Consider the following 25894-nt stretch of genomic DNA (forward strand, 5'->3'; position numbering starts at 1 on the left):
TGGAGGGTGGAGATGAGTTGTGGGGGGTTGGTGGGTTTTGGGGGGGAAAATGGATTTTTGGGGGAAGGAATATGGGTTTTTTTGGGGGGGACGGAGATGGATATGGGGGTGGAGATGGGTTTTTTTGGGGAGAGGATAGACAGATTTTCGGGGGGGGAAATTTTTGGGGGAGTAAGTTCTTTTGTGGGATAACAAGACTTTTTGGGGGAGTGTCGGGTTTTCATGGCAAGGGGGAAACCCAGGAGTCCTGGCAAGGACCCAGCGTCCTCTCCGCCTTCCTCCTCCTCCTCCTCATCCCAGCCGGGCCATCTTTGGCGATGGGAACGAGCCGAAGGCAAGAGGCCATGTGAGCTGCGGGCCCGGCGGGTCCCCAAGTGCCCCCGAGCACTCCCAGGCGGCCCCAAATGCCCCCAGGTAGCCCCAAATGCTCCCAGGTGTCCCCAAATGCCCCCACGTGCCCCCAGGTGTGACAGGAGCCTCCCCAGCAGCGCGGGGCCCCCCAGAGCGGCCGTGGCCGTGCCCCCCTCCATGCGTGCCCGGGCACACGAGTGTGCAGGAGCGCGGGAGGTGTGCGTGGGGTGTCCCCCCCTTCCCCAGCCCTTCCCCCCGGGCAGGGTGATCTTATCGCACATTCCTGCTTCGCCCTCCCCTTCCCCCCCACCAAATTAACTCTTCGCAGCCCTTGGAGGTGGCACCCCCGTGCCCCACCCCACGCCAAACCCCTCCGTGGGCCGCGTGGGAACCCCCCCCACGGTTTGTAGGGGGATGTAGGGCCCAGCATCCCGGCCAGGGGGGTTATCGGGCCGCTCGGTCCCCAAATCCCCACTCTGTGCCTCAGCAGAATGGGGGATGGGGGATTGTGAAGTGGGGATCCCCCCCTTTGTCCCCGCCGGCCCCCCCGGACGTGGGTGGGAGCCCCACGGACGGCGGGGGGGCCGCGCTGCCAGCACGGCCCCGTTAGCACAAGGCCCCCTCTGTTCTCCACCCCGGGCACCCGCCCAACCCCAAACCACCCCCCTGCCCCCCCAGCTCGCCATCACCCCCGCACCCCACCGGGGGACCCCCCCGCAAATCGGGAGTGCGCAGCCCCACGGCGCAAAGCCCCCCCGGGGGGGACACAGAGGTGTCACCCCCTGCCCCGCTGCCCCCAGCAGGGTGGGGACCCCCCCAGGGGCACCCCCAGACGCAGCGCCCCCCCCCGGGGGGGTATTTTGGGACGGTTATTTTTAGGGTGACCGGCGCCACCATCACCCTTTAAATTTAGCTGGGGCGGGGGATGGGGTGGGAGTGCGGACGGGGTGGGGGGCACCCCAAAAGCAGGGTATAGGTGCGCCTAAAAGTGACTCCCACCCACGGCAGGGTGTGGGGACGGGGGGGCTGGACCACCGTGGGTGGCTTTTTGGGGTGGTGGGAACCATCCCCACTCCGGGCTCACGGGGGACCCCAGTTCCCTGAAGGAACAGGGTGGGGTGATGGGGACCCCCCCGGCTGGGACCCTCACAGGAGGGTCATGGGGACCCCAGTTCCACAGGAGTATGGGGGTGGGTGACCCCACGTACCCCCACTCCCTGGGGGACCTCAAGTCCCATAGAGGACAGGCAGGGGGACCCCACACCCCCCATTCCCAGATGGGGCAGGGCATGGGGAGAGGGACCCCTCTCCCCTTTGGGGGGACACTGCAATTCCCAGATGGGACAGGGTGGGCCCTGGGGTCTCCACGTGACTCTGGTACAGGGGGGGACCCGCAGTCCCTTAGGGAGGGGGGCAGGGTGCCAGGATCCCCTGGTACAGGGGGGACACCCCAATCCCTTAAGGAACAGGGTCCCCCACATCTCCTTGGTGTCCTGGGGGACCCCAATTCCGTGATATCAAGGATCCTCAAGTCCTTCAAGAGACACAAACTCCGTGGGGGACCCCAACTCCTAGAAGGATCCCCAGCTTCAGGGAGGGGATCCTAACTCCTCTGGGGGACCCCAACTCCTTCAGGGTACCCCAGCTCCGTGGTACCCAAATTCTTTAGGGGATCCCAAAATCGTGTGGGGACCCCAACTCGTTTAAGGGCCCCAAATACTTCAAGGGACCCCAAAACCACAGGGGGCTCACAACTGCTCTATAGAATTCCTGCACCGGAGATCCCAGCTCCTATAGGGGACCCCAACTCCTACAGGGAATTCCAGCTCCTGGGACCCCCATTCCTTTGGGGGTCCCAGCTCCGTGGGGGAGACTCCAACTCCTGCAAGGGACCTCAGCTCCTTTCAGAGCCCCCAAGTCCGCGGGTAGAGACCCCGACTCCCTTCATGTACCCCAAATCCTTTAGAGCTCCCCAACTCCTTGGCGGGACCCCAACTCCGGGGCCCCCAACTCCTTTCCGGGACCTCCCAGTTCGGCGAGGGGACCCCAGCCCCCGGCGCGCCCGGGCCCCCGGCCCCACTCACCCCCAGGAGGGTCCCCAGCAGCAGGAGGGTCCCCAGCGCCGCCGGGCCCCGCCGCCCCATCGCCGCCGCGGCCCCGCCGAGATCGCTCCGCTCGCTCCGCTCCGCTCCGGCCGCGCCGCCGCCCCGGGGCCGCCCCGCCCCCCCCCGGGCCCCCCCGGCCCACGGGGCGGGGCCGCGCAGCGCGCGCCCGCGGGGGACACGGAGGGGAGGCAACGGGGACACGGAGGGACACGGCTGGGAAATGGCACTGGGACACTGGGACACCCTCGGGAACTGGCACTGGGACACTGGGACACCCTTGGGAACTTGTACCGGGACACGGGGACATTCCCGGGAACTGGCACTGGGACACCCCCGAGAACTGGCACTGGGACACTGGGACACCCTTGGGAACTTGTACCGGGACACTGGGACACCCCCGGGAACTGGCAATGGGACACGGGGACACCCCTGGGAACTGGCACGGGGACACCCCCGGGAACTGGCAATGGGACACGGGGACACCCCTGGGAACTGGCACGGGGACACCCCCGGGAACTTGTCCCGGGACACGGGGACATTCCCGGGAACTGGCAGTAGGACACTGGGACACCCCCGGTAACTTGTACAGGGACTGGGGACACCCCCGAGAACTGGCAATGGAACACGGGGACACCCCTGGGAACTGGCACTGGGACACGGGGACACCCCCGGGAACTTGTACAGTGACATGGGGACATCCCCGAAAACTTCCACCAGGACACGGGGACACCCCTGGGGCACCCCTGGGGACTTCTACAGGGACACGAGGGGACACGGGGAGACACCCCCGGGAATATTTGCAGGGACACAGGAGGCACGGGGAACTCGGAGGGGCGCAGGGACACCGTGGGACAGCTCTGGGGTCTCGCACTGGGACACAGGGGACACCCCTGGGAGCATTTGCACAGGGGAACACGGGGAGAAACTCTGAGAATTTATGTTGGGGTGCGTGGGGACGTGAGGTGACACCCCTGGGAGCTCTTGCAGGGACACCAGGGGGACACGTGGGGACAGTCGGGGGTGCTGGGACACTTTGGGACACCCCTGGGAACGTGAACTGGGGTGCGGGGTGTGGGGGACAGCCCTGGAAACTTTTGCAGGGACACGGGGGGACAGAGGGGGCAACTCTGAGAACTTAAACTGGGACATGGGTGTGTGGGGACACGGGGGGACACCCCTGGGGACTCCCGGGAGGGCATGAGGGTGCGTGGGGACCTGGGGGTACACGGGTGGTCACCTCTGGAAACCTCTACTGGGACACGTGGGTGTCTGGTGGCACCTTGGGACGCTCCTGGGAACTTCTGGGACGTGGAGGCGCATGGGGACACCATGGGGCAGCTGTGGGAATTGGGACAGGGACACGGGGCTGCGGGGACACACCGTGGGACACTCCCGGGAGCTTTATGGGAACACAAGTGTGGGGGGAGAACGGCGGTGCACCTCTGGGAACTTTCATGGGGACAAGGGGTGCGTGGGGACACCCCTGGGGACTTTCACAGAGACATGGGGTGCAGGACATCATGGAGCACCTGTGGGAACATTGACGGGGACACAGGCGTGTGTGGGGACACGGGGGCCACCTCTGGGCAGCTGCAGGGTGACACGAGGGTGCGTGGGGACACCGTGGAGCCCCTGCAGGAACTGTTATGGGGACGTGGAGTGACATGGGGGGTCACCCCTGGGAACTTTTACAAGGACACAGGAGTGCATGGGGACACCTTGGGAGCTTTAGCAGGGACACAGGCGTCACCCCTGGGAACTTCTACAGGGTCATGGGAGCAGCTGGGGACACTGGAGGGGCAGGGAGAACTCCTGGGGGAACTTCCATGAGGGTTCTGGGGTGCGTGGGGACATCACAGGCATGTGAGGGAGTTTGGGAGCAATGGGGGACTTGGGGGGCTCTGGAGGCACCAGGGAATTATAGGAGCTGTGAAGGGGCATGAGGGTACCAGGGGTGTGGAGAGGGGACTTTGGGGGCACAGGGAGGGCTACAGGGGCTGTGGGGGTACCAGGGGCGAGGGGCTATGGGGACACTGAGGTTTGTAGGGTCTGTGGGGGGCACCAGGGACATAAAGTGATATGGGGGGGCTATAGGGCTGCAGGGAGGCTGTGGGAGTCATTGGGGCACAGGACAGTATGGGGGGTATATGGGGAGCACAAGAAGCGTGGCAGATATTGGGGGGCACAGGGGTTTAAAGGGTCTGGGGGGTGATTGTGAGGGCTGTGGGTTCTGGGAGGGGGGTGTATATGGGGGCCAGGGGAGTCAGGGCGGGCTACTATGGGCACAGGGACTATGGGCTGTGGGAGGGTGTGCATATGGGGGCCATAGGGGCTGTATGGGTGACATGGGACACGAGGCTGGCTGGAAGGGGCTGTGGGGGCAGTAGAGGTGATCGGGGGGCTGTGGGGGCACAGGGGCAGTTGGAAGTGCTATGGGGTCTGGGAGGAGGGATATATGGGGCCATATAGTCCATGGGGGCTACAGGGGCTGTAGGGGCCATATGGGGACTGTGGAGGGCACCTGGGATGGTTGTGGGGGCTCTGGGGGTCCAGGAGGGGAGGATGTATGGGGCACCAAGCCCATGGAGGCTGTGGGAGCCACATGGCCACACCAAAGGCACAGGGAATTGGGGGGGACAGGGGTGGTTGTAGGGCCCAGGGGGTGGGGAGGGCTGGAGGGGCCTGAGGGGGCCACCAGGGGCACAGGGAATATGGAGACCAGGGGGACAGGGGGTGGTTGTGGTGACTGTGAGGGTACAGGGGGGTCCTGGGGGCTCTGGGAGGCATGGAGGTGACTGTAGGGCACAAAGAGAGGAATGGGGACTGTGGGGGGCACGGGGGTGGGTCATCGGGGCTAAGGGGGGCACTGGGGGAGCAGTTAGAGGGACTGTGGGGGGCACTGGGGGACCAGAGGGCCTGGGGGAGACATGGGGCACTCTGGGGGTACACAGGGGGTACGGGGGCTGTAGCAGCAGCAGGGACAGGGGGTTTGGGATCTGTCTCCACTGGCCAGGAGCCAGTGCCACGTCCCCCAAAGGCCAAGGTTAATGTTTAAACCCCTCCCCCCAAGACCCAGCTGGGCACCGGGTGCCCATTCCCAGGGGTGCCCTTGGGTACTCCCGGGGCCGGCCGGGATTTAAGGCCGGCGGCTCCCCGGGACAGCCACACTGGAACCATGGCTGCCATGCTGAGCCTTGTCCTGCTGCTGGTGGCAGGCGGTGAGGTGTCCCCTGACCCGCTCCGTGTCGCCGGGCTCGCGGGAGTGCCCGGTGGGTGACGGTGCCGTGTCCCGCAGGTGTTCGCGCCGCGGTGCTGCCGGAGCCGCGCGTGGTCAATGGGCAAGATGCGGAGCCCTACAGCTGGCCCTGGCAGGTGAGGGGACAAGGGGACAGAGGGACAGGGCGACAGGGGGACCCGTGTGTGGGGGGACGGTGGCACCCAGCGGTGTCTCCCCCCTCAGATCTCGCTGCAGTACGAGCGGGACGGGACCTTCCGCCACACCTGCGGGGGCACCTTGATCGCGGCCAACTGGGTGATGACGGCCGCGCACTGCATCTCGTGAGGGCACCGGGACCGGGGCACCGGGACGGGGCTGCGGGACGGGGGCTGAGGGGATGGGGAATGCAGGGGTGGGGAATGCAGGATGGGGGCTGTGGAAGGGGGGCACTCGATGGGGCTGCGGTGCAGGGAAGAGTGCAGAGCTGAATGGAAGAGACTCGGGATGGGAAGTTGCGTGTTGGGTTGCAGAAGTGGGTGTTGGGTACAGGGTGGGTGTGGGGTGCAGGGATGGTACAGGAAGGGGCAGAAGGGCACCAGAGTGAAGGAAGGGGTGCAGGGGTCAGTGCAGGAGGGATGCAGGTTGGAGAGGTGGGTGTAGTGGGAGTCTGGGGTGAAGGGAGTGCAGAAGGGCTGCAGGAGGAGTACAAGGCACAGGGATGGGTGCAGAAGGGGATGTGGGGTGCAGGGATGGGTGCAGAAGGGGATGTGGGGTGCAGGGAGGGGGTGCATGGAGAGGGTTCATGGGCGTACAGGGGAGTCCTAGGTATGGGAGGAGTGCAGTGAGTGCAGGGAGGGAGTCCTGAGGGAAAGACGGGGTTCTGGGCACAGGGAGGGCATTCCCGCTGCAGGGAGGAGTTGTCACATGCATGGAGTGCATGGATGGGGTGAGAAATGCAAAGTGGGTCCAGGGATGGGTGCAGGGAGGGGGCTAGGAGGGCAGAGAGGTGAGTTTGGGCCAGGGTGGGTGCACGGGGAGGTGCAGGGCGGGGGTTTGGGTGCAGGGCGGAGGGTTTGGTGCAGGAAGAGGTTGAGGGAGCAGAGAGGCGAGTTTGGGTGCAGATTTGGTGCAGGGAGTGATGCAGGGAGGGGATTTAGGGTGCAGGGCAGAATGTCTGGGTGTGTGAAAGGGTCACAGGTGCAGGAGGGATGCCAAGAGAGGGCATCCCTGACCCTCCCTTTCCTGGCAGCAAATCCCGCACGTACCAGGTGGTGCTGGGCGAGTACGACATGAGCACCGGCGAGGGCTCCGAGCAGCGCATCCCCGTGAACTCCGAGGACATCTTCGTGCACCCCAAGTGGCTCAGCTTCTGCGCGGCCTGCGGGTGAGCGGGGTCCCCGGGGGCTGGGGACACCGTGACCCCCCGGCCGCCCCTCTGACCCGTGTCCCCGTGCAGCAATGACATCGCCCTGATGAAGCTGCAGCGCCCGGCCGTGCTCTCGGCGGAGGTGCAGGTGGGGCGGCTGCCGCCCGCTGGCTCCGTGCTGCCCAACGGGTACCCCTGCGTGCTCAGCGGCTGGGGACTGCTCTCCAGTGCGTCCGGACAGAGGGACAGACAGCCGGGAGGGCGGGGAGGGGGGCGGGGAGGTGGGCAGAGGGAGAGATGGGGAAATGGATGGGAAGATGGAGGGAGGGATGGGGGATGGACAAATGGGGAAATGTGTGGGGAATGGCTGGGGAGATGGAGGGAGGGGATGAGGGATGGATGAGAATTGGTTGGACATAGGGAGTGAAGAGAGGGATTGATAGATGGGGGGGTGGATGGGGTGGGGAAATGGAGGGAGGGATGGTTGGGGAGGTTTGAAGGGATGGCAGGATGGGGAAGTAAGGGAGGGGTGGAGGGATAGAGAACAGATGGGGAGATGAATGGGGAGGTAGAGAGAGGGATGGATGGATGGATGGATGGATGGATGGATGGATGGATGGATGGATGGATGGATGGATGGATGGATGGATGGATGGATGGATGGATGGATGGATGGATGGATGGATGGATGGATGGATGGATGGATGGATGGATGGATGGATGATGGATGGATGGATGGATGGATGGATGGATGGATGGATGGATGGATGGATGGATGGATGGATGGATGGATGGATGGATGGATGGATGGATGGATGGATGGATGGATGGATGGATGGATGGATGGATGATGGATGAATGATGGATGGATGACGGACCATGGGCACACCTCGGGTGCTCTGATCCCACAGCTGGGGGGTCCCTGGCGGACCGGCTGCAGCAGGCAGAGCTGCCTGTGGTGGACTATGAGCAGTGCACCCAGCCCGACTGGTGGGGGGCCCTGTCCATCCGCAAAACCATGATCTGTGCCGGCGGCGCCGAGAAGTCCGGATGCAATGTGGGTACCACTCCGGGGGAGGGGGCACATCCCAGGCCCCCTGTGGTGCTGACCCTGTCTCACCCCACACCTCAGGGCGACTCTGGGGGACCCCTGAACTGCCCAGCTGAGGATGGCACCTGGGAGGTCCACGGCATCGCCAGCTTCGTGTCGGCCCTGGGCTGCAATGCTGCCAAGAAACCCACGGTGTTCACCCGCGTGTCCGCCTTCGAGGACTGGATTGCAGAGGTGGGCACAGGCTGCCAGGGGGCCAGGAATGGGATCCTGGGCTGTCAGGGTGCAAGGGTGCCAGAGAATTGGGATATCATGGTATCAGGATGCCAGGGAACTTGGGTACCATGGTGCTGGGGAATTGGGATGCCAGTACCAGGGTGCTGTGTGCCAGGGTAATGGGGTACCAGGGTACCAGGGTACCAGGGGGAAAAGAGGCCAGGCTGCTGGGCTGCCATGGTGGCAGGGTATTTGTCTACTAGATTGTTGGGGTGCTCTGATGCTGGGGTACCAGAGGATGGGACTGTCAGGGTGCCATGGTGCTGGGGTACCAGGTGTCCGTGCCACAGTGCCAGGGTAAGAGTGCACTGGTGTGCTGGGATGATGGAGTGCCAGGGTACCAGGCTGCTGGGTGCCAGGGCAGTGGGGTGCCAAAGTGCCAGGGCACAGATGTGCCACAGCACTGGGGTACTTGGCTATCATGGAGCTGAGGAAAAAGGGCTCTGAACTGCTGGGATGCCAGGGGATCATGGCACCAAGTCTCTGGGGTGCCAGGCTGCTGGGCTGCCAGGACAAAGGTTTGCCAGAGCTCTGGGGTGATGGAGTACCAGGACTCTGGGTTCCGGGGTGCCAAGGAATTGGGGTGTCAGGGCAATGGGGTACCAAGGTTCTGGGGAGTCATGGTGCTGAGGTGCTGGGCACTGGTGTGCCAGGCTCCTGGGGTGTTGGGATGCCATAGTGCTGAGGTGATGGGGTGCCGGGGTTTTGGGTTATTTTAGAGCGTTGGGGTGTCAGGATGTTGGGGTACTGTCCTCCTGTCTTAGAAGCTTCTCCCTTCCAGACCATGAGAGACAACTGAGCGTGGCAGCGCCCTTGTCATCAACCCCCCTGGCCTGGCATCAAGCAAATAAACCACCAACTGCTGTCACAGTGTGTCCTTGTGGTCCTTGTGCTGGGGAGGGGTCTGGGGGCAGCAGGGGCTGCACCATTACCAGCAGACAGTACTGGGAGCACCACGATGTGCCCAATGTCATGGGGATGGACACCCAGAGACACCCCAGTGCCACAGGGATGGGCACCCAGAGATACTCAGACACAACGGGGATAGACACTGGGAGGTGCCCAGACACCCCACAGGTGCCCAGATGCTGTGGAGATGGCACCCTCAGACACCCAGATCCCACAGGGATGGGTACCCGAGTGCCACAGGGATGGGTAGCCTCAGACACTCAGGTGACAGAGTGCCAAGCACCCCAAAGTGCCCTGTGCCCTGTGCCATGGGTACCTGCTGCCAAAGGCACCCCAAGACACACCATGGGTGCTGTGGCTCTGGGTGCCCTGAGGACACTGGGACAGCCCCAGTGCCACAGTGACAGCGCCCAGTGACATCCTGTCCCCCACGGGGCTGGGCCCCCCCGAGGCTGTGGGACAGCCCCCTCGGGGTGCCCCAGGGCCGGACGCCCATGACCGTGGCCCTCCTGGCCTGGCCGTCGCCTCGCAACCGCCGGCACCGGCGCGTGACCAGTGAACAAAGAGCCCTTTCAGCGGCGCCCCCGCTGTCACCAGCACCCTGGGACCCCCCAACGGGGCACCCCGGGGCCCTCCCCCCACCCTGGCACCCCACAACCATGGGCTCTGCAGCACCCCCCGATTCCCTCTGGGATCTGGGTGGAAAATTCCAGCACCAGGGCTGTATAAGTTTTATGGGCTCCTTGTCACCGTGTCCTCGGGGACCTTTGCTCCCCCGGTGGTGGCCCCGGCGTCGCCCGCCCCGGCAGCCCCTCGCTATCGCCGGCCCTTTGCTCCAGGGGAGGGGGAGGCCCAGCTCCCCCAGCTCGTGACACCCTTGCACAAGTTGGGGCCACCTGGCACAGGCCCAGGGTGACGGAAAAGGGGACCCAGCCCAGCCCAGGGGGTCAGGGTGGGCACCAGCCGTACTCCCCGTGCCACCGGTGTGAATTGTTGGTGGGATGGCACAGGGTGGTGACACCTTTTAGGTGCAATCACCCTGTGGTGGCAGTGGTGCAGGGACAGGTGTGGCAGTGCCAGGGGGCTGCTGTGGGGCTGTGGGAATGGTGTGGGTGTCATGGGACTGGTGTGGGTGTCATGGGACTGGTGTGGATGCTGTGAGGCTGTCATGGGTGCTACAAGCATGGCACAAATACTGGTGGTGCACACCTGGCAGAGGTCCTGTGAGAGAGGGATGGGTGCTGTGAGCCTGCCATGGGTGCTGTGGGCATGGGATGGGTGCTGTGAGGTGGGCATGGGTGCTATGAGTGTGGGATGGGTGCTGTGAGCCTGCCATGGATATTGTGAGTGTGGGGTGGGTGCTGTGAGTGTGGGGTGGGTGCTGTGAGGTGGGCATGGGTGCTGTGAGTGTGGGGTGGGTCCTGTGAGGTGGGCATGGGTGCTGTGAGTGTGGGCTGGGTGCTGTGAGTGTGGGGTGGGTGCTGTGAGCCTGGCATGGGTGCTGTGAGGTGGGCATGGGCAATACAAAGCATGGTGTGAGTACTGTGAGCCAGCCAGGGGTGTTGTGAGCAGGATATGGGTGCTGTGAGCCTGGCATGGATGGTGCAATCCTGGGATGGGCTCTGAGAGCCTGGCATGTGCTCCATGAGTGCGGGATGGGTGCTGGAGTGTGGGATGGGTGCTGGGGGTGTGGGATGGGTGCCATGAGCTGGGTGTGGGTGGTGCCAGCCTGCCAAAGGGGCTACAAAGCTGGCAAAGGTGCTGTGAGCATGGCACGGGTGGTCCACACCTGGAGAAGACGAGGAGTGAGCCTGGAATCAGTGCTGTGACACTGATCCAGGTGTTACCAGAGGGACAAGGCGGCTGTGAGCCTGTGCAGGTGTTATCAGTGAGACACCCGAGCTGTGAGTGTGATACAGGTGCTATCAGCGCACCATGGGTGCTGCCAGCCCGGTCCTGCCGTTGTGAGCACGGTGTGGGTGCTGCAAGCCTGGCACCAGTGCTGCAGCTGGGCACGGGTGCTGCGAGCCTGGCACCCGCGCTGCAGGCTTGGCACAAGCACTGCGAGCCTGGCACCGGTGCTGTGAGCCTGGCGTGGGCACCGGGAGGCTGGCAGGGGAGCTGGGAGGCTGGCAGGGGCACGGCGAGCCTGGCATGGCCACCCGGCCCCCCGGGGCAGCTCCTCCCTCGCCGGTGGTGCCAAGCGGCTGCGAACCCCCCGTGTCCGTGTCCGTGGCCTCTGGCCGGACCCACCCCCGCCGGGTGACTCAGCCCGAGAGGCTTTTCCTTATATAACGCGGCACCGCGCGGAGCCCCACGGAGCGGCCCCTGCCTCAGTTTCCCCTCGCCGGGGCGTCACTGTCACTGCTGCCACAGCCGCCGCTGCCATGTGGATGGTGTCACCGCCGGTCGGTAAGTGTCACCTGGATGCCGCTTGGCCCCTTTGCGAGGTGTCCCCCATCCCTAAAATCATAATTTGGCGGGGGTTAGTAGAAAAAACAGGGTTATCGGGGCAGAAAACTGTAAAATACACGCATTTCTCCCCAAAAATGGGTTAACTTTGCATTCGCTGCGGCTGAACCCCTTTTCCCTGCGCCTGGGGGCACAACCCCCTCCTAACGCACCTGGGAAGAACCAAAATCACCTTGCTTTCCCCCCAAAGTAGTGATAAAAGCAGCGGGAGAGGAGTAGGGCTAAGGAATTCCCTCCCATCCCGGGACTGCGATTTTGGGGCGAGAAACGCCAGGAAGGGTCGAGCTCGGGGGCCCCGGCCGTGCCCGGCTGCTGTGACGCTCGCAGGTGCCTGGATCCGGTGCTACGACAGCTCCGGAACATTCCCGGGGCCCCGATCCCGCCTGCCGCTGGGAAGGGACGGCAAATCCCGAAAAATTCGCTTTCCAAGCTCCCAAACTCACCCCAAACTGAGGGATAAAGGTGGGGCGCAGCACCCAGCACGGCCTCAGGCCCCCCAAAAATCCCCCGTGGCAGCAGAGCGCCCGTGCGGGGCTCAGGGGGGATTTTCCCGGCTCAGCCCGTGCCGCCGGCTCCGGGCGCGGTGTCCAAAGGTCGCTCTCGGCTCGGAGCCGCCGACCCCCGACACCTCGGCTCTCCCGCGGCTCTTCCTGGTTTTCCCACCTGGGGAGCTGTTCTGGTGGCATTCCGGCGATGGAGCGGCTCGGGGGGGCTCTGAGGGGGCTCGGGGGGGTTTGTCTTGCTCTGACGTCCTGTTTTCTTTCAGATGAAGGATCTGCCTGGCTTTGGGACACGGCAAAGGCGGGGGGCAAAGGACAGGACCCTTAAATTCTTTCCCTAAAGCTTAGCCCGATAGGTATATAAGATCCATAGAGCTTAAACCGGGGTTGGCTTTTAGTCTAAGCTTGGGTTTGGCTTAAATTGTCTTTATTTTATTATATTTTACGGTTCTTTTATTCATTTCTTTGCTTTTTTGGCCTCTTTTATTCCATTTTTGGCCGCCGGTGGGGAGCTCAGCAGCAGAGCTTGCACAAATCATTCCCCTGCTGCTTCCTAAACAGATTTTGGGGGATTTTGGTTTGAGGAGGGGGAACCCCTGCACCAACCTGCTATGTATTGGGGGGGCTGCAGCCCCTCCCTGGTTGGAACACGCTGGGGGTTGTAGGTATTTTCCAGTCCACCAAGAAGCTGGTGCTGAGCGAGCAGGCGGGACGGGGCCGGGCGCTGGAATTCCTCCGGAAAAACGCGGCCAACGGGCTCTCCGTGGCCAACCTCCTGGCGGGGCTCTCCTCCATCCTCTGCAGCGTCAACAGGTGGGGGAAACTGGGAAAAACGGGGTGAAAAACTGGGCTGGGGAGTGGGGGTCACCCTGGCTGCGCTCCCCCTGTGGCCAAGCTGGTGGGCAGTTTCCCCTCCTGTCTCTGCAGCTTCAATAGGTGGGGAAAAATGGGGGGAATGGGATTAAAAGAGAGGAAATGGGGTGAAAAGGAGGCCCAGAAGTGTGGGTCACCCTGGTTTTTCTGGAAAAAGGGGGAAATGGTAGGGCAAAGATGGTAGAAAAATGTGGTTTGCCCTGGTTTGCTGGAAAGGGGGGGAGGAAAGATGGAAATAGGGTGAAAATCAGGTAGAAAAGTGGGGGCCAGCCTGGTTTTGCTGGAAAAACAGGGGAATGGGGGGAAAAAGGGGGATGCAAAGTGGGGGACACTGTGGTTTGGCTCTCTCCATGGTCAAAGGCTTCTCACCTTTGGCCTCTGCAGCATCAATAGATAAGTAGGGAAAATGGAGGAAATGGGCTGAAAAGGGGTGAAAAAGAGGGTTGAGAAGTGCGGGTCACCCCAGTTTTTCTTGAAAATGGGGGAAATGTGATGAAAAATGAGGAAATAGGGTGAAAAAGTTGTAAATGTGGTGAAAAAGAGTTGGGAAGTGGGGGTTACCCTGGATCTGCTCCCTCTATGGCCAACCTCAGAGGTCAGGGTCTCCTCCATCCAAAGTGGGCAGGGCAGAAAAGGGGAAATGGGGAAAAAAAAAAAAAAAAGAAAAAGCAGGTTGCAAAGTAGTGGGGATCACCACGCTTCTACTGGAAAAAAGGGGAAATAGGGCAAAGATAGGATGAAAAGTGGAGATCACCCCAGTTTTACTTTCTCTGTGGCCAACCTGGTGGTCTCCACTCTCAATAGATGGGGTAAACAAGGGAGAAATGGAGTGAAAAAGAGGGGAGCAGGGGCTGAGAAGTGGGGTGTCCCCCCCAGGCAATACCAGTACTCCTGCTGGCTGCTGCTCCTGGGCTTCCTGCTGGATCTGGCTGACGGGGCCGTGGCCCGGCAGCTCGACGCCTGCTCGGCACTGGGTGAGTGCGTCCCCCCGGCTCAGGGGTGACCCCAGGGGCGTCCCCTGTGCCCGGTGCCCACCTGGCACCTGCCCCTCGCTGCCCCCACAGGTGCCAAGCTGGATGACTTTGCCGATTTCACCACATTTGGGCTGGGCACGGCGCTGTTGCTGCAGCCCCAGGGCGTGCTGGGGGGGCTGCTGACCCTGGCCTACGTGCTGGCCGTCTTCACCCGCCTCTGCTTCTTCTCCAGCGGTAAGATGGGCCCCTGGGTATGGGGGGCTTGGGGTTTTAGCCCCCACATTGAACTCCTGACACCCCACAGGGATCCCCTTCACCTACCGAGGGCTGCCCTGCCCCTACGCCTCAGCGCTGCTGGCCAGCACCTTCCTGCTCACCGGGGGACACGTGGCCTTGCTCCGCGTGGCCGCGGCCGCCATGACCCTGTTCATGGCCGACTGCGGCTTCTACCCCCACGACAGGGTGCTGGAGTCACAGCTCTGGAAGAAACTGGTTTATGCTGGAGGTAAGCATGGGGATGACCCTCTCGGGATGGTGGTGCAGGGGGAGGCAGAGCAGACGCCCAAGGATTCTCCCGCTCCGTAGGGGTGGTGGCTGTGCTGCTGGCACCGACGGCGGTGGCTGCGGTTTATTGCCTGGCCTGGGCCACGTCCTACATCGTCTTCCCCTTCGCCCTCTGGAGCTGCAAGGCCTGAGCCCTCCCTAGAGCCTAGTAAAGCCTTCCTCATCCTCATCCTTATCTTCCTCGTCCTTGCTTTGGGTGCTGCTTCCTCCCTTCGCTCTTCCTGCTGAATCCGAGGGGCAAAAAGAGCTGCTAAGGTAAAAATAGAGAAAGGCTTAACAGCAGGGAAGCCCCAAAATCCCTGTCCTTTGTGGGGATTGGAGGAAGCCCCAAAATCCCCATCCCCCCACACCAACAGCAGAGACCTCCAAATCCTTGGGAAACGGGAAATTTAGAGTTTGTCCTGACAAGAGACCCCCAAGCCCTTCTCTGCACAGGAAACTGAAGTTTAGGGATTGCTCACACTGCCCAGAGGGAATTCATTACAAAGGGAGGCTCACACTCCAAAAAGAAGGAAGGCTCTCTTTGGGTGGGAGGAGGAAGGTGCTGATCAAACTTCCAGAGGGTTCCCAACACGGGATTCTCTCGGAACAGTTTGGAATTTGCCACTTAACCCATGGCTGCAGGGAAACACCATCCCAAAAGTGGTTTATTTTCACCCCCTCAGTGTGACACTGCTGGGCCAGGGAAAGGGGGAAAGCAGGACTTGATCCAAAGTCTCTGGAGAGCCAGAGGCTGCCGGACAGCAGCGGCTGGAGCACAGAGGGTGTGGGTGGAGGAAGGAAGCGAAGGTCAAACGTGGTGCTGCAGAAACGCTCGGGATCCCCGGGGAGGCTCCAGCGGCAGGAGCAGCTGCGGGATGTGGCTCTTGCTGCGTTCCCCCCGGGATAAACCCCGGCTCCGGGAGGGCAGGACCCTTCCCTGCGGCAGGGAACGGAGGGGTGGGGCCGTGGCTGGGGCCGGCACCCGGCGCTGCAGCTGCTCTGGCCTCGGCCCTGCTCTGGCCTCCCCCACGCCGTTCGCACCCGGAGCAAGCAGGGAGACAGAGAACCAGCACAGATTTTATTGGTACAAAAAGGGCGGTTTGATAATAAATACCGGGGGATTAGAAAAGGGGGGATAGGGCAGAGGCCGGATTGTCATTCCCCGGATCCCTGCATCTGCTTGCAGAAGGAGTCGAACTGCTGCTGCTCCAGCTCCGTCATCACCCGGTTCAGGGCGTAGATCTGGGGTTGGGAAAAAGGCGGATGGCAGAGGGGGCTCGGCCGCGGGTTGGGCCGTGTCCCTCCCCATTCCCACACTCCCACCTCCGCCCGCTGCCGCTGCTTCAGCTCCTGCTGTGCCGACCTCTGCTTGGCCTTCTCCAGGCGAGCCGCTGGCTCCCGTGGCTTCGGCCGCTCCTTCCGCGCCCCCGCACCCGGATCCATGGCTGCGACCCGGGGTGGGGGGGGGTCACCCGGGGGTTCCGGTGCCACCCATACGGTCCCCCCGCCCGCGATACCCCCAGACAGCCGAGGCTCACATGGGGTGCCCCAATGGCATCCTCGCAGGGGACTCCCCCAAATCCATCCTGGAGGCCCGAATGACCCCCAAACGCATCCTAAGTCTCACAGGAGACCCTCAAGCCCACCCGGAGCCTCTGAGGAGTCATTTCCCCATCCTGAGCCTCTCGGGTGCCTCACACCCCACAGTTACGCTGAGCCCCACAGGCCCCCCCCCGCCCCCCAAAGGGTTCTCCCCGTCACGCCCCGTTCCCCAGCCCCTTCAGCGGCCCCATCTCCTCACACCTCGGCCCCCAACACCCAGAGCACCCCGAACCTCACAGACACTCCTATCCCAAACCCCCCAAGCCCCTCTCCATCCTCACAGCCCCCTTAACCCCATTGTCCATAGAGACCACTGAAGCCCCCCAGGCCCCTCACAGCTCTCTCCATCTCCCTAGCCCCTCATAAATCACAACCCGCCCAAACCCCACCACCCTCAATGCCCCACAAGGCGCCCCCCATGCCCCACAGCCCCCCCCCAAACCCACAGACATCCCAGGCCCACAACCCCCCCTCAGCGACCAACGAGGTCCTTCACAGGCCCAGAGAAACGCCTCAGCCCCCTGACTCCCTCAGAGCCCTCCAAGGCCCCGGTGCCCCGTCACTGCCGCAGCCGAACGCCTCAGGCCCCTCGCTCCCCCAGTCCCCCCCGGTGCCCCCCCGCTGCCGAAGCCGAGCCCCTCAGGCCCCTCGCTCCCTCAGCCCCCCGCGTTCCCCGGTACCGGAGGGGCTGCGCCCGGGGCAAGATGGCAGCGGACCCCTTCCGCCTTTCGGCGCTCGATTACCCGCCCTGGGCGCACGCGCAGAGCGCCCGGGGCCCGCTACCACAGCGCCGCCTGGCGGGCGAGTGCAGGAGCTGTTCCCAGTGCTCCACTGTCCTTTACTGGTGTGTGACATCCCCCCAGTGCTCCTTTACTGGTGTGTGACACCCCCTACACACCGCCCCCCTCCAGTGCTCCACTGTCCTTTACTGGTGTGTGTCATAACCCCCACTGCTCCACTGTCCTTCACTGGTGCCTGCCACCCCCTACACATCACCCCCACCATAACCTATCACTCCCCTACCCAGTATTCCTGTAAACAGCCCACCCCTATACATCACCATACCTCCATATACAGCTCACCACCTCTACAGCCATATATCTACCCTATTATACCATAGTCCTGGCACAGCCCAGGCCCTAAAGATCAGCCCCTTCTATCACTCTACTGTACAGCCCACCCTGATGTACCACTGCCCCACACAGCTCCCTCCATATACCATACCCCTATGGAGCCCACCTCCATATACGACAGCCCCATACAGCCCAGCCCCTACACATAACCCCCATACACCATATCCCTCCATAGCTCACCCCAACACATCACAGAGCACCCCACCTGTCTCCCACCCAGGCACACAGCCCACTCCCCATAGATCTGACAGCCCACCCTACACAGCCCAGCTCCCACACACCCCCTGTACATTCCAACACACACGGAGCCCTGCCAGGGCTGGCACAGCCTGGCACAGCACGTATGGCATGGCACAGTGCTGTACATGTGGCACGTGTCACAGTACATATCCCACAGCATGGTGACCCCTGACACAGTGTGACACCCATGGCACCCCCAGCACGGTGACAGACCCCTGCTGTGGCACAGTGTCACAGAGCAGGGCACAATGCCCCCAGCAGTGTGGCACCCCCGGCACGGTGTCACACCCCTGCCATGGCACCCCACAGTGCCCCCAGCCCAGCCCCCCCACCCTGGGGCTCTCCAGCACCCAGCCCCTTCTCTCCAAATCCTTTATTGCCATATCCCAGCCCCCCGCACCGGGATTCCCTGGAAGCACAGGACCGAGAGCAGCAGGCGGAATGCCAGATCCTGCCCAGCACCGGGACCAGTTCCTGGAGTGGGAAAACACCCGCCAGGGCCGGGGGACAGCCCAAAAACCCCCGCTAGATACGGACGGTGTTGATCCGCAGCGGCTGCACGTTCTTCCCGTTGGCGTGGCTCTGCCCGGGACTGAAATACGAGCACAGCTTCCCGGGAAACCTCTCCCGGAAGGTGTAGAGCCAGGACATGTCGTCGGCGTTGTAGAAGATGAGGAGCCCCTTGTCGTAGTCCAGGAAGACGCCCACCTTCTCCAGCTTGCCCTTGACGTTGAGCCGCGTCCAGGGCTCGGTGCAGGCGCTGTACTGGTTCCCGTCGTGCATCACGATGCAGTAGAACCCGCGGCTCGGCTGGATCTGGATGCTGCCCTTGCGGGTCACGGCCTCGTGGGCCAGGCCGATCATCCACTGGGTTTTTTCGGACACCACCACCTCCCAGTAGTGCACCCCAGCGCCAAAGGCTTCGGCGCCCAGCACCGACACCTCCACATCGAAGCGCCGCGGCGAGTCCTGCAGCGGCTGCGGGTGCAGGTTGCCGTAGGCCACGATGGTGCAGTCGTCCGACAGGATGAGGCGGTGGTGGGCAGTGCCAGGGTCCAGCGTCAGCGCTGCTGGCACTGGCACAGCGGGGACGGGGGGGAACGAGGGTTAGTGTGTCTCTGGAGCCAGCCCAGGTGCTCTGTCCCACCGGGGTGACAGGGGGAAGGTCACCAGGGTGGCCCTGTCCCTGTCCTTCACTGGGGTGTTCTGTCCTCATGCTCATCCCTTGTCAGTGATGTCCACTGTCCCTCACTGGTGTGTTCCTGCTCCTCATCACTGATGTCCCAGACCCTTGGCAGCAATGTCCCCCTCCTTTGTCAATGACATCCCGTTCCCTCCCAGGTGATGTGACCTTCCCCATCCTTCACTGGGGTGTCCTGTCCTCATGCTCATCCCTTGTCACAGAATCACAGAATAATGAGGCTGGTAGAGACCTCTAAGATCATCGAGTGCAACCTATGCCCTAACACCTCACCTAGACTATAGCACCAAGTGCCATGTCCAGTCTTTTTGTAAACACATCCAGAGGTGGTGATTCTACCACCTCCCTGGGAAGAGCATTCCAGTACTTTATTATTCTTTCGGTGAAACATTTCTTCCTAATATCCAACCTATCCCCTCCCTGCCACAGCTTGAGTCTGTGTCCTCTGGTTCTGTCAGTGCTGCCTGGCGGAGGAGACCGACCCCACCTGTGTACAACCACCCTTCAGGAATGGATTGAAAGGATCCTAGAAGACTACCCACAGAGCTTTCCAAAGAAGCCTAGAAGAACCTCCCCAAAAAAACCTAAACCTCCCTTCAGAAAGTTGTAGAGAGCAATAAGGTCACGTCTAAGCCTCCCCTTCTCAGGCTAAACACCCCCAGCTCCTCAGTGATGCTCCCTGTCCATTACTGATGTCCCAGACCCTCGGCAGCAATGTCCCCATCCCTTGTCAGTGACATGTGATGTCCCCTTCCCCATCCCTCACTGGCGTGTTCCTGTCCCCGGTGACCTCCCCATCCCTTGCTACTCCCCCATCCTCATGCCCTCACCGGGATGGATGTCCTGGAAGAGGGATTTCCAGATGGTGTACTGCAGCGGGCCCATGTACTTGGAGGTGGGAAAGTCCTCATAGGTCAGGTTGGTCTCATGGATCTTCCCCTTCAGCCTGCAGAGAAGAACACACAGTGCCGAGGCAGGGGTGACACCGGGGACCCTGCCATCCCCTCGCCACCACCCACCTCTCGGAGAGGGACGCCACGCCAGCCAGGAAGACGTGTTTATCCGCCTCGGCCAGGCGCTCCTGCAGGATCTGGGCGCCCTCCTGGACCTTGCGCAGCTGCTGGCTGTAGCGCTGGATCTTGTGCTCGATGTCGCTGAGCGTGCGCGCCGTGTCGGCCTCCAGCTCCTCCAGCATGGCCTTCTGCCGCTCCCGCAGCAGCCGGTGCAGCCGCTCGAACGCCTCCCCGATGGTCGCCCGCAGGCTCTTGGCTGAGGACTTGGGGTGCAACGGGGGGTTAGGAGCACCCAAAGCTCGGCTGGTCAACCCAGGAGTTCCTTAATCCCCAAATAAATATCTAAAAGGGCATCGGATCAGGGAATTCTGGGGGCTGCCAGGGTGCATTTGATCGTGTGCCCTTAAAAAATGGACTGAAAGGATCCTAGAGGAACTATGCAAAGAGCTTTCCAAAGAAGCCTAGGAGAACCTCCCCAAAAAAACCTGAAAGAACCCTAGGAGAACTTCCCCCAAAAACCTAATAGAACCCTAAAAAAAACCTCCTAAAGAACCCTTAGAGAGCCCCCCAAGAACCCTAAAGTAACCCTAATAGAACCCTAAAAAAAACCTCCCAAAGAACCCTTAGAGAACCCCCCAAGAACCCTAAAGTAACCCTAAAAGAACCCTAAAAAAACCTCCCAAAGAACCCTTAGAGAACCCCCCAAGAACCCTAAAGTAACCCTAAAAAAACGCTTAAAAACCCTCCCAAAGATCCCTAAAAGAACCCCCCAAGAACCCTAAAGTAACCCTAAAAAAACCCTTAAAAACCCTCCCAAAGATCCCTAAAAGAACACCCCAAGAACCCTAAAGTAACCCTAAAAAAACCCTTAAAAAAACCTCCCAAACATCCCTAAAAGAACCGCCCAAGAACCCTAATGTAACCCTAAAAAATCCCCTTAAAAACCCTCCCAAAGATCCCTAAAAGAACACCCCAAGAACCCTAAAGTAACCCTAAAAAAAACCCTTAAAAAAACCTCCCAAACATCCCTAAAAGAACCGCCCAAGGACCCTAAAGTAACCCTAAAAGAACCTTCTGAAGGACCTAAAAGAACCTCCCAAAGACCCTAAAAAAGTCCCTTAAGGAATCTCCCCAAGAAACCTAAAAGAACCCTACAAGAACTTTCCAAAGAACCTTGAAACAAATCTCCAAAAGAACCCCGAAAAAAAAAACTCACAAAAATTTTATAGAGATCTTAAAGAATTCTTAAAGAACCTTTAAAGAGATCTTTTAAGAACCCTAAAAAAACCCCTAAACCCTTCTATTAGACTCTAAAATCCCTCAAATTACACCTTAAAACCCCTGAAAAAACCCCAAAAAAACAAAACTAAAAAAAAAAAAAACCCTAAAAGCTAAAAACTCTACCTCACTTGCTGGTGGGGACAGGGAGAAAATTGAACCTCACTGGACATTGAACCCCTGAATGAACAGGTAATTAATTTAATTAATTATAAAGATAAATCAAAGCAGCCCTGCAGGAAATTACACAGAGATGAGCAGCCCCATTGGGGTACCACAGAAGGAAAAAATCTGGCAAATCCATGAAATTGTCCAGTTTGGAGTGTTTGGAAGTTCCAAAAGCAGGCTGGCGAGAGTCAGGGTTGGGGTGTCATTGGGGTAGCAATGAGGTTGACCCCAATTCAGCTTTGGGAGGCTGTGAAGGGCTGGGGAAAAGTGGGGGTCCCCAGGGGTGACAGTGGTGTCCTCACACGTACCTTGGTCTCAGCCAGCTGCTTCTTGAGGAGCTGCAGGGCTTCTGTGTGGCCACGCTCGCTCTCCTGCAGCCCCTGGAGCTGCTCCTTCAGCTCCCGCTGGGGACAGGGAGGAAAAACCCAAAAATAGGTGATTTGGGGGAAAAAGGGATCCCACAGGGAGTTTCCCACCCAAACCAACCACGGGGTTATGGGGCTGTGGGATGGCCAGGCCACGGGTGGCCCCTGTGGAATGAGGGTCCTGCCTGGGGTGGGGGTAACAGGTCCTGGATTGGAAGGTCCTACCTGGGGGACAGCTCAGCCATGGGGTGATTTGAGGGCTCCCAAGGACTCCCAGTGGTGATGGAGAAGGGGGATACCAGGGGGACAGTGGCGGAAATGTGGAGGGATGGGTGGATGGATGGAACTGGCCCCGACACAGATAAAAGGACTGTGGGAACAGACAGACTGGAGGAAGGCATGGAGCTGACCCCAGTGAGGACAGGAGGGGTGAGTGACAGACAGACAGGAGGGAGGCATGGCACTGACTCCAGTAGGGAAAAGAAGAAATACAGGGTTCAGGGACATGTGGGCAGGAGGAAGTCACAGGACTGACCCCCATGGAGACAGGAGGGGTGCTCAGACAGATTGATGGGGAAAGGCATGGGACTGACCCCAACAAGAAAAGAAGAGGTGCAGGGACACAGGGACAGACAGGAAAACAGCACAGGAGGACTGCAGGGACACACAGACCAAAGGAAGCCATGGGACTGACCCCTCTGTACCTCCACAGGGACAGGAGGGCTGCAGGGACAGTATGACAGGACACAGGCACAGGGCTGACCCTGAGAAGGAAAAGCAGTACAGGGACAGATGGACTGGAAGAAGCCACAGGACTGACCCCAAAGGTGAGAGATGGAGTGCCCGGACAGACAGACAGACATACAGAAGGAAGGCACAGGACTGACCCTAAGAGAGAAAAGAAGGGGTGCAGGGATGGAAGAAGGGGTGCAGGGATGGAGAGATGGGAGGAAGCCACAAGACTGATGCCCATGGGCTCAGGGTGGGTGCAGGGACAAAAGGGAAGGGCACTGCCACGGAAGCGAGAGGGACCAGGCAGATCCAGCAATCCCGAGGAACCCCAGAGGGACCCACCTGCAGCTCCTCGAAGGCGTCATCCACGTTGGTGACCTGGTGCTGCTCATGCACGGCCGGCTCGTCGCAGAAGAAGCAGACCACGGCACGGTCGGTGAGGCAGAAGAGCTTCACCTTCTCGTGGTCCTTGCAGGGGAAGGGGCTGCGCTGGGCCCCCAGGATGGCGTCCAGGGGGAAGGCGCTGTAGCGCTCCACGATGTTGGCCAGCTTGAGGCTGGGGGCCAGCGTGGGCTCGGGGAAGGTGCGGCGGCACTCGGGGCAGTCGCGGGTGCCCTGCGGCTCCTGGCGCACCCAGTGCTCCGTGATGCAGCGGCGGCAGAAGTAGTGCTCGCAGCCCAGCCCCACCGGGTCCTGGTAGATGCTCAGGCAGATGGAGCACAGCAGCTCGTCCTTGAGGCTGCATGCCATGGCTGGGGCTGGGGCTGGGGAAGGGCACAGTGTCAGGGGGTGCTGGGGAGAGGGGGCACGGGGTCAGGGGGGCTGGGAGAGGGGGCACGGGGTCAGGGGGGGCTGGGGAGAGGGGCTTGGAAGAGGGGCACGGGGTCAGGGGGCACTGGGGAGAGGAGCACAGAGTACGGGGCTGGTGGGGAGAGGGGCACACGGGGTCGGGGGGGCTGGGAGAGGGGCACACAGGGTCGGGGGGGGCTGGGAGAGGGGCACACGGGGTCGGGGGGGCTGGGAGAGGGGCACACGGGGTCGGGGGGGGGCTGGGAGAGGGGCACACGGGGTCGGGGGGGGCTGGGAGAGGGGCACACGGGGTCGGGGGGGGCTGGGAGAGGGGCACACGGGGTCGGGGGGGGCTGGGAGAGGGGCACACGGGGTCGGGGGGTGCTGGGGAGAGGGGCACGGCATCAGGGGGGGCTGGGGAGAGGGGGATTGTGGGGAGGGGGACCATGAGGGGACAGGGTGAATGGAGGGCTGAGTGTGAATAGGGGGCTTTGGGTGGAGGAGAGAGGATGAATGAGGGAGCCTCAGAGGGGAGAGGGTAAAAGGAGGGCTTGGGGTAGACGCAGTTGTGGGGGAGAGGGTAAGTGAAGGCCTTGGATTGATGGGTAGAGGTGAATGAGAGGGTTTGAGGTGGGAAGGTAAAAGGGATGGGGGGAGGTTGAAGGTGGAGAGGGTGAGTGGAGGCCTTGGGATGAAGGTGAGAGCGTGAATGGGAGCTTGGGAGGGAAGGTTGGGAGGGTGAGCAGAGAGCTTGGGGTGGGAAGAGGCTGGGGGGAAAGTTGTAGGAGGAGAGGCTGAATGAGGGTTTGGGGTGGGGGGAAGTTAAGGGTGAGAGGGTGAGTGGGGGCTTGGGGTGGGGGGTTGCAGGGGTGAATGGGGGATTGATGGGGGAGGGGGTGAATGGGGGGACTTGGGGTGGGGAGGAATGGAGGAGTCGGGGTGAGGATGATAATAAGGGGGATGGGGGTCATGTGGGAATGAGGGGGTGCAGGGTTTGTAATAGGGGGCAAGGTGTGGACTGGGATGCAATGGGGGCTGGAGGGGCTGCAGTGAGGGAAATGGGAGTGTCAGGAGGCAATGTGGGGCTGGAGGATTTACAAAGAGAGGGAACAGAGGCGGTCAGGATGCAATTGGGGGTGCTTGGAGGGTCACACTGCGGGGAATGGGAGCATCAAGCCACAACAGGGATGGGGGGTTACAGTGGGGGACCAAGCTGCAACAGGGTTGCAGTGCAGGGGGAGGGAACTGGGGGTCGGGATACAATGGAGAGGCTGGAGGGGTTGCATTAGGAGGATCAGGATGCCATGGGGATAATGGGAGCATCAGGATGTAGCGGGGTGTATTTGGGATAGAGGTGATCAGAGCAACGCTAGGAGGGGACACAATAGGGTTGCAACAGGAGTGAGGCTGGGGGTGAATCGGATCCAGAGCATGCTGGCTGGTCTGACAGGGGCACCGGGGGTACCAGGGAAATTGGGGGGTGGGGCTGAGCCTGCATCGGGGGCTGAGTGCTGAGGGGCAGGGATGGGGCTGAATGAGGGGCACAGGGGCGGGTGGGGCTGGATGTGGGGTCCAGGGCTGAGCTTGGCTCTGGGGAGTCAGGATTAAGGCTGGATTTGAGTTGCTCGGGTTCAGGCCGGATTCGGGGGCCGTGGCGAGGCTGGACGTGGCGGGGTCGGGGCTGAGGGTAGATTTGGGGGGCTCGGGGCTGGGGCTGCCGGCGGCTGCACCGGAGCCCCGCTTTCGAGCCGCCCCCCGCTCGCGGCCGAGCGCGGGTTCGAGACCGGTCCCCGCCAACCCCGTCGGATGCCACCCCGCGCCTCCCTCAGCCGCCGGCGCTGGTGCCCTCACCCAGCCGGTGCCCGGTGCTGTTCTGGTGCCGTGCCCGGGTGCCGGTGGGATCGCAGTGCCGGGGGGATCGCTGTCCCGCCGCCGCCTCAAAAGCTGTCCCGCCGTGACGGGCCGGGGGTGGGCGAGCAAGAGGGGGCGCGGCCGCGCGGCACTTCCTGCCCGCCCCCCCCCTCGCGCCCACAGTGGGCCCGCCCCCACCCCATTGTCCCCCGCGCGGCGCGGCCTCAGCGGCGCGTACCATCGCCGCCCGCGGGGGGGCGCTTAAAGGGGCCACGGTCTCGGCAGCCGTGTGCCGTCCGTCTGTCCGGACAGCCGGGCACTGACCCCTTCCCCATCCTGACCTTAGGCCCTTTTCCTATACCTGTCTGTCCCTCCGTCCATCCCTTTATCCTCCACCCAACTATCTCCCTGTCCAGCCCTTGATCCATCCATTTGTCCATCTGTCGTTCTATCCCTCTGTCCTCTGATCTTTCCACCCATCCTTCTACCTACCTCTCGGTCCCCTTCCAATCTTTTTCCCTTCCAGACCTTTATCTCTCTATCCATCCATTCGTCTGTCCTGTCCCTCTCTCCACCTGTCTGTCCATGCACCCATCTCCGTCTCCATCCCTGTGTCCAATCATCTATGCCTCCCATTGTGTATTCCTCTATCCACTCCTCTCTCCCTCTGGCCCTCCATTAATACCTCCAGATCTCCTTGTGACCCTGTCCACCCATCTCCCCATGCAGTCCTTAAAACCTTCATCCATCCATTTGTCCACCCCCCTGGAATCTCATCTCTCATTCCATCCATCCATCTATCCATCTGACCCTTGCTCTTCCATCTACCCATTCCTCTTGTCCAGCCCTTAATCCCTCTGTCTCTCCATTTGTTTATCCATC

General features: G+C 61.7%; 5 protein-coding genes across 14 annotated transcripts in view; 2 read left to right on the top strand and 3 right to left on the bottom strand.

Annotated features, from left to right (window-relative positions):
• The window catches only part of HSPG2 (heparan sulfate proteoglycan 2), a 41468-nt gene extending 38972 nt beyond the window's left edge, over window positions 1–2496 (bottom strand). For all 8 annotated transcript variants that reach the window (XM_050982477.1, XM_050982483.1, XM_050982482.1 and 5 more), the window contains exon 1: window positions 2436–2496. In XM_050982477.1, the coding sequence (XP_050838434.1) occupies window positions 2436–2495 (60 nt within the window). In that variant the 5' untranslated portion in view covers window position 2496. The remainder of the gene's footprint in view (window positions 1–2435) is intronic.
• Window positions 100–9219, top strand: CELA3B (chymotrypsin like elastase 3B). The gene is made up of 8 exons (XM_050982491.1): window positions 100–414; window positions 5752–5828; window positions 5917–6014; window positions 6923–7057; window positions 7130–7266; window positions 7951–8096; window positions 8172–8324; window positions 9148–9219. Exons 1-8 carry the CDS (start codon window positions 405–407, stop codon window positions 9163–9165), a joined length of 774 nt encoding a protein of 257 aa, XP_050838448.1. The 5' UTR covers window positions 100–404; the 3' UTR covers window positions 9166–9219.
• Window positions 9220–11390: 2171 nt separating this feature from the next.
• TMEM269 (transmembrane protein 269) lies at window positions 11391–14827 on the top strand. Of its 2 annotated transcripts, XM_050982492.1 has the most exons (7): window positions 11391–11687; window positions 12514–12555; window positions 12913–13060; window positions 13997–14094; window positions 14185–14328; window positions 14399–14599; window positions 14680–14827. In XM_050982492.1, the coding sequence occupies exons 1-7, from the start codon at window positions 11663–11665 to the stop codon at window positions 14787–14789; spliced, it is 768 nt and encodes a 255-aa protein (XP_050838449.1). In that variant the 5' UTR covers window positions 11391–11662; the 3' UTR covers window positions 14790–14827. The 2 variants fall into 2 exon arrangements, with proteins under 2 accessions (XP_050838449.1, XP_018776046.1); XM_018920501.2 differs by lacking the exon at window positions 12514–12555.
• Window positions 14828–15697: 870 nt separating this feature from the next.
• On the bottom strand, window positions 15698–17039 carry SVBP (small vasohibin binding protein). The gene is made up of 3 exons (XM_009095642.4): window positions 16923–17039; window positions 15964–16085; window positions 15698–15882 (listed from the first exon to the last, which is right to left on the bottom strand). Exons 2-3 carry the CDS (start codon window positions 16081–16083, stop codon window positions 15796–15798), a joined length of 207 nt encoding a protein of 68 aa, XP_009093890.1. The 5' UTR covers window positions 16084–16085; window positions 16923–17039; the 3' UTR covers window positions 15698–15795.
• A 933-nt stretch (window positions 17040–17972) lies between these two features.
• Window positions 17973–25166, bottom strand: LOC103820864 (E3 ubiquitin-protein ligase TRIM62). Of its 2 annotated transcripts, none has more exons than XM_050982490.1 (6): window positions 25013–25166; window positions 22715–23130; window positions 21584–21679; window positions 19836–20092; window positions 19647–19762; window positions 17973–18691 (listed from the first exon to the last, which is right to left on the bottom strand). In XM_050982490.1, the coding sequence occupies exons 2-6, from the start codon at window positions 23120–23122 to the stop codon at window positions 18141–18143; spliced, it is 1428 nt and encodes a 475-aa protein (XP_050838447.1). In that variant the 5' UTR covers window positions 23123–23130; window positions 25013–25166; the 3' UTR covers window positions 17973–18140. The 2 variants fall into 2 exon arrangements, with proteins under 2 accessions (XP_050838447.1, XP_050838446.1); XM_050982489.1 differs by having other exon boundaries at window positions 22715–23136.
• Between the last annotated feature and the right edge of the window lie 728 nt (window positions 25167–25894).

Source organism: Serinus canaria, chromosome 21 (assembly GCF_022539315.1).
Source record: "Serinus canaria isolate serCan28SL12 chromosome 21, serCan2020, whole genome shotgun sequence".
In the NCBI taxonomy this organism is placed as follows: Eukaryota; Metazoa; Chordata; class Aves; order Passeriformes; family Fringillidae; genus Serinus; species Serinus canaria.

What these genes read in the sequence shown, in the direction of transcription:
- CELA3B (XM_050982491.1), top strand. An exon ending in CCTACAGCTGGCCCTGGCAG is followed by an intron (nt 5,829 to 5,916) that starts GTGAGGGGACAA and finishes CTCCCCCCTCAG; the next exon opens with ATCTCGCTGCAGTACGAGCG. An exon ending in AGCTTCTGCGCGGCCTGCGG is followed by an intron (nt 7,058 to 7,129) that starts GTGAGCGGGGTC and finishes GTCCCCGTGCAG; the next exon opens with CAATGACATCGCCCTGATGA.
- TMEM269 (XM_050982492.1), top strand. Translation starts at nt 11,663, where the DNA reads ATGTGGATGGTGTCACCGCCGGTCG. An exon ending in GGACACGGCAAAGGCGGGGG is followed by an intron (nt 12,556 to 12,912) that starts GCAAAGGACAGG and finishes TGGGGGTTGTAG; the next exon opens with GTATTTTCCAGTCCACCAAG. An exon ending in ATCCTCTGCAGCGTCAACAG is followed by an intron (nt 13,061 to 13,996) that starts GTGGGGGAAACT and finishes TGTCCCCCCCAG; the next exon opens with GCAATACCAGTACTCCTGCT.
- SVBP (XM_009095642.4), bottom strand. Translation starts at nt 16,083, where the DNA reads ATGGATCCGGGTGCGGGGGCGCGGAAGGAGCGGCCGAAGCCACGGGAG. An exon ending in AGCAGCGGCAGCGGGCGGAG is followed by an intron (nt 15,883 to 15,963) that starts GTGGGAGTGTGG and finishes TCCCAACCCCAG; the next exon opens with ATCTACGCCCTGAACCGGGT.
- LOC103820864 (XM_050982490.1), bottom strand. Translation starts at nt 23,122, where the DNA reads ATGGCATGCAGCCTCAAGGACGAGCTGCTGTGCTCCATCTGCCTGAGC. An exon ending in AGCAGCTGGCTGAGACCAAG is followed by an intron (nt 20,093 to 21,583) that starts GTACGTGTGAGG and finishes TTGCACCCCAAG; the next exon opens with TCCTCAGCCAAGAGCCTGCG. An exon ending in GTGGCGTCCCTCTCCGAGAG is followed by an intron (nt 19,763 to 19,835) that starts GTGGGTGGTGGC and finishes TCTTCTCTGCAG; the next exon opens with GCTGAAGGGGAAGATCCATG.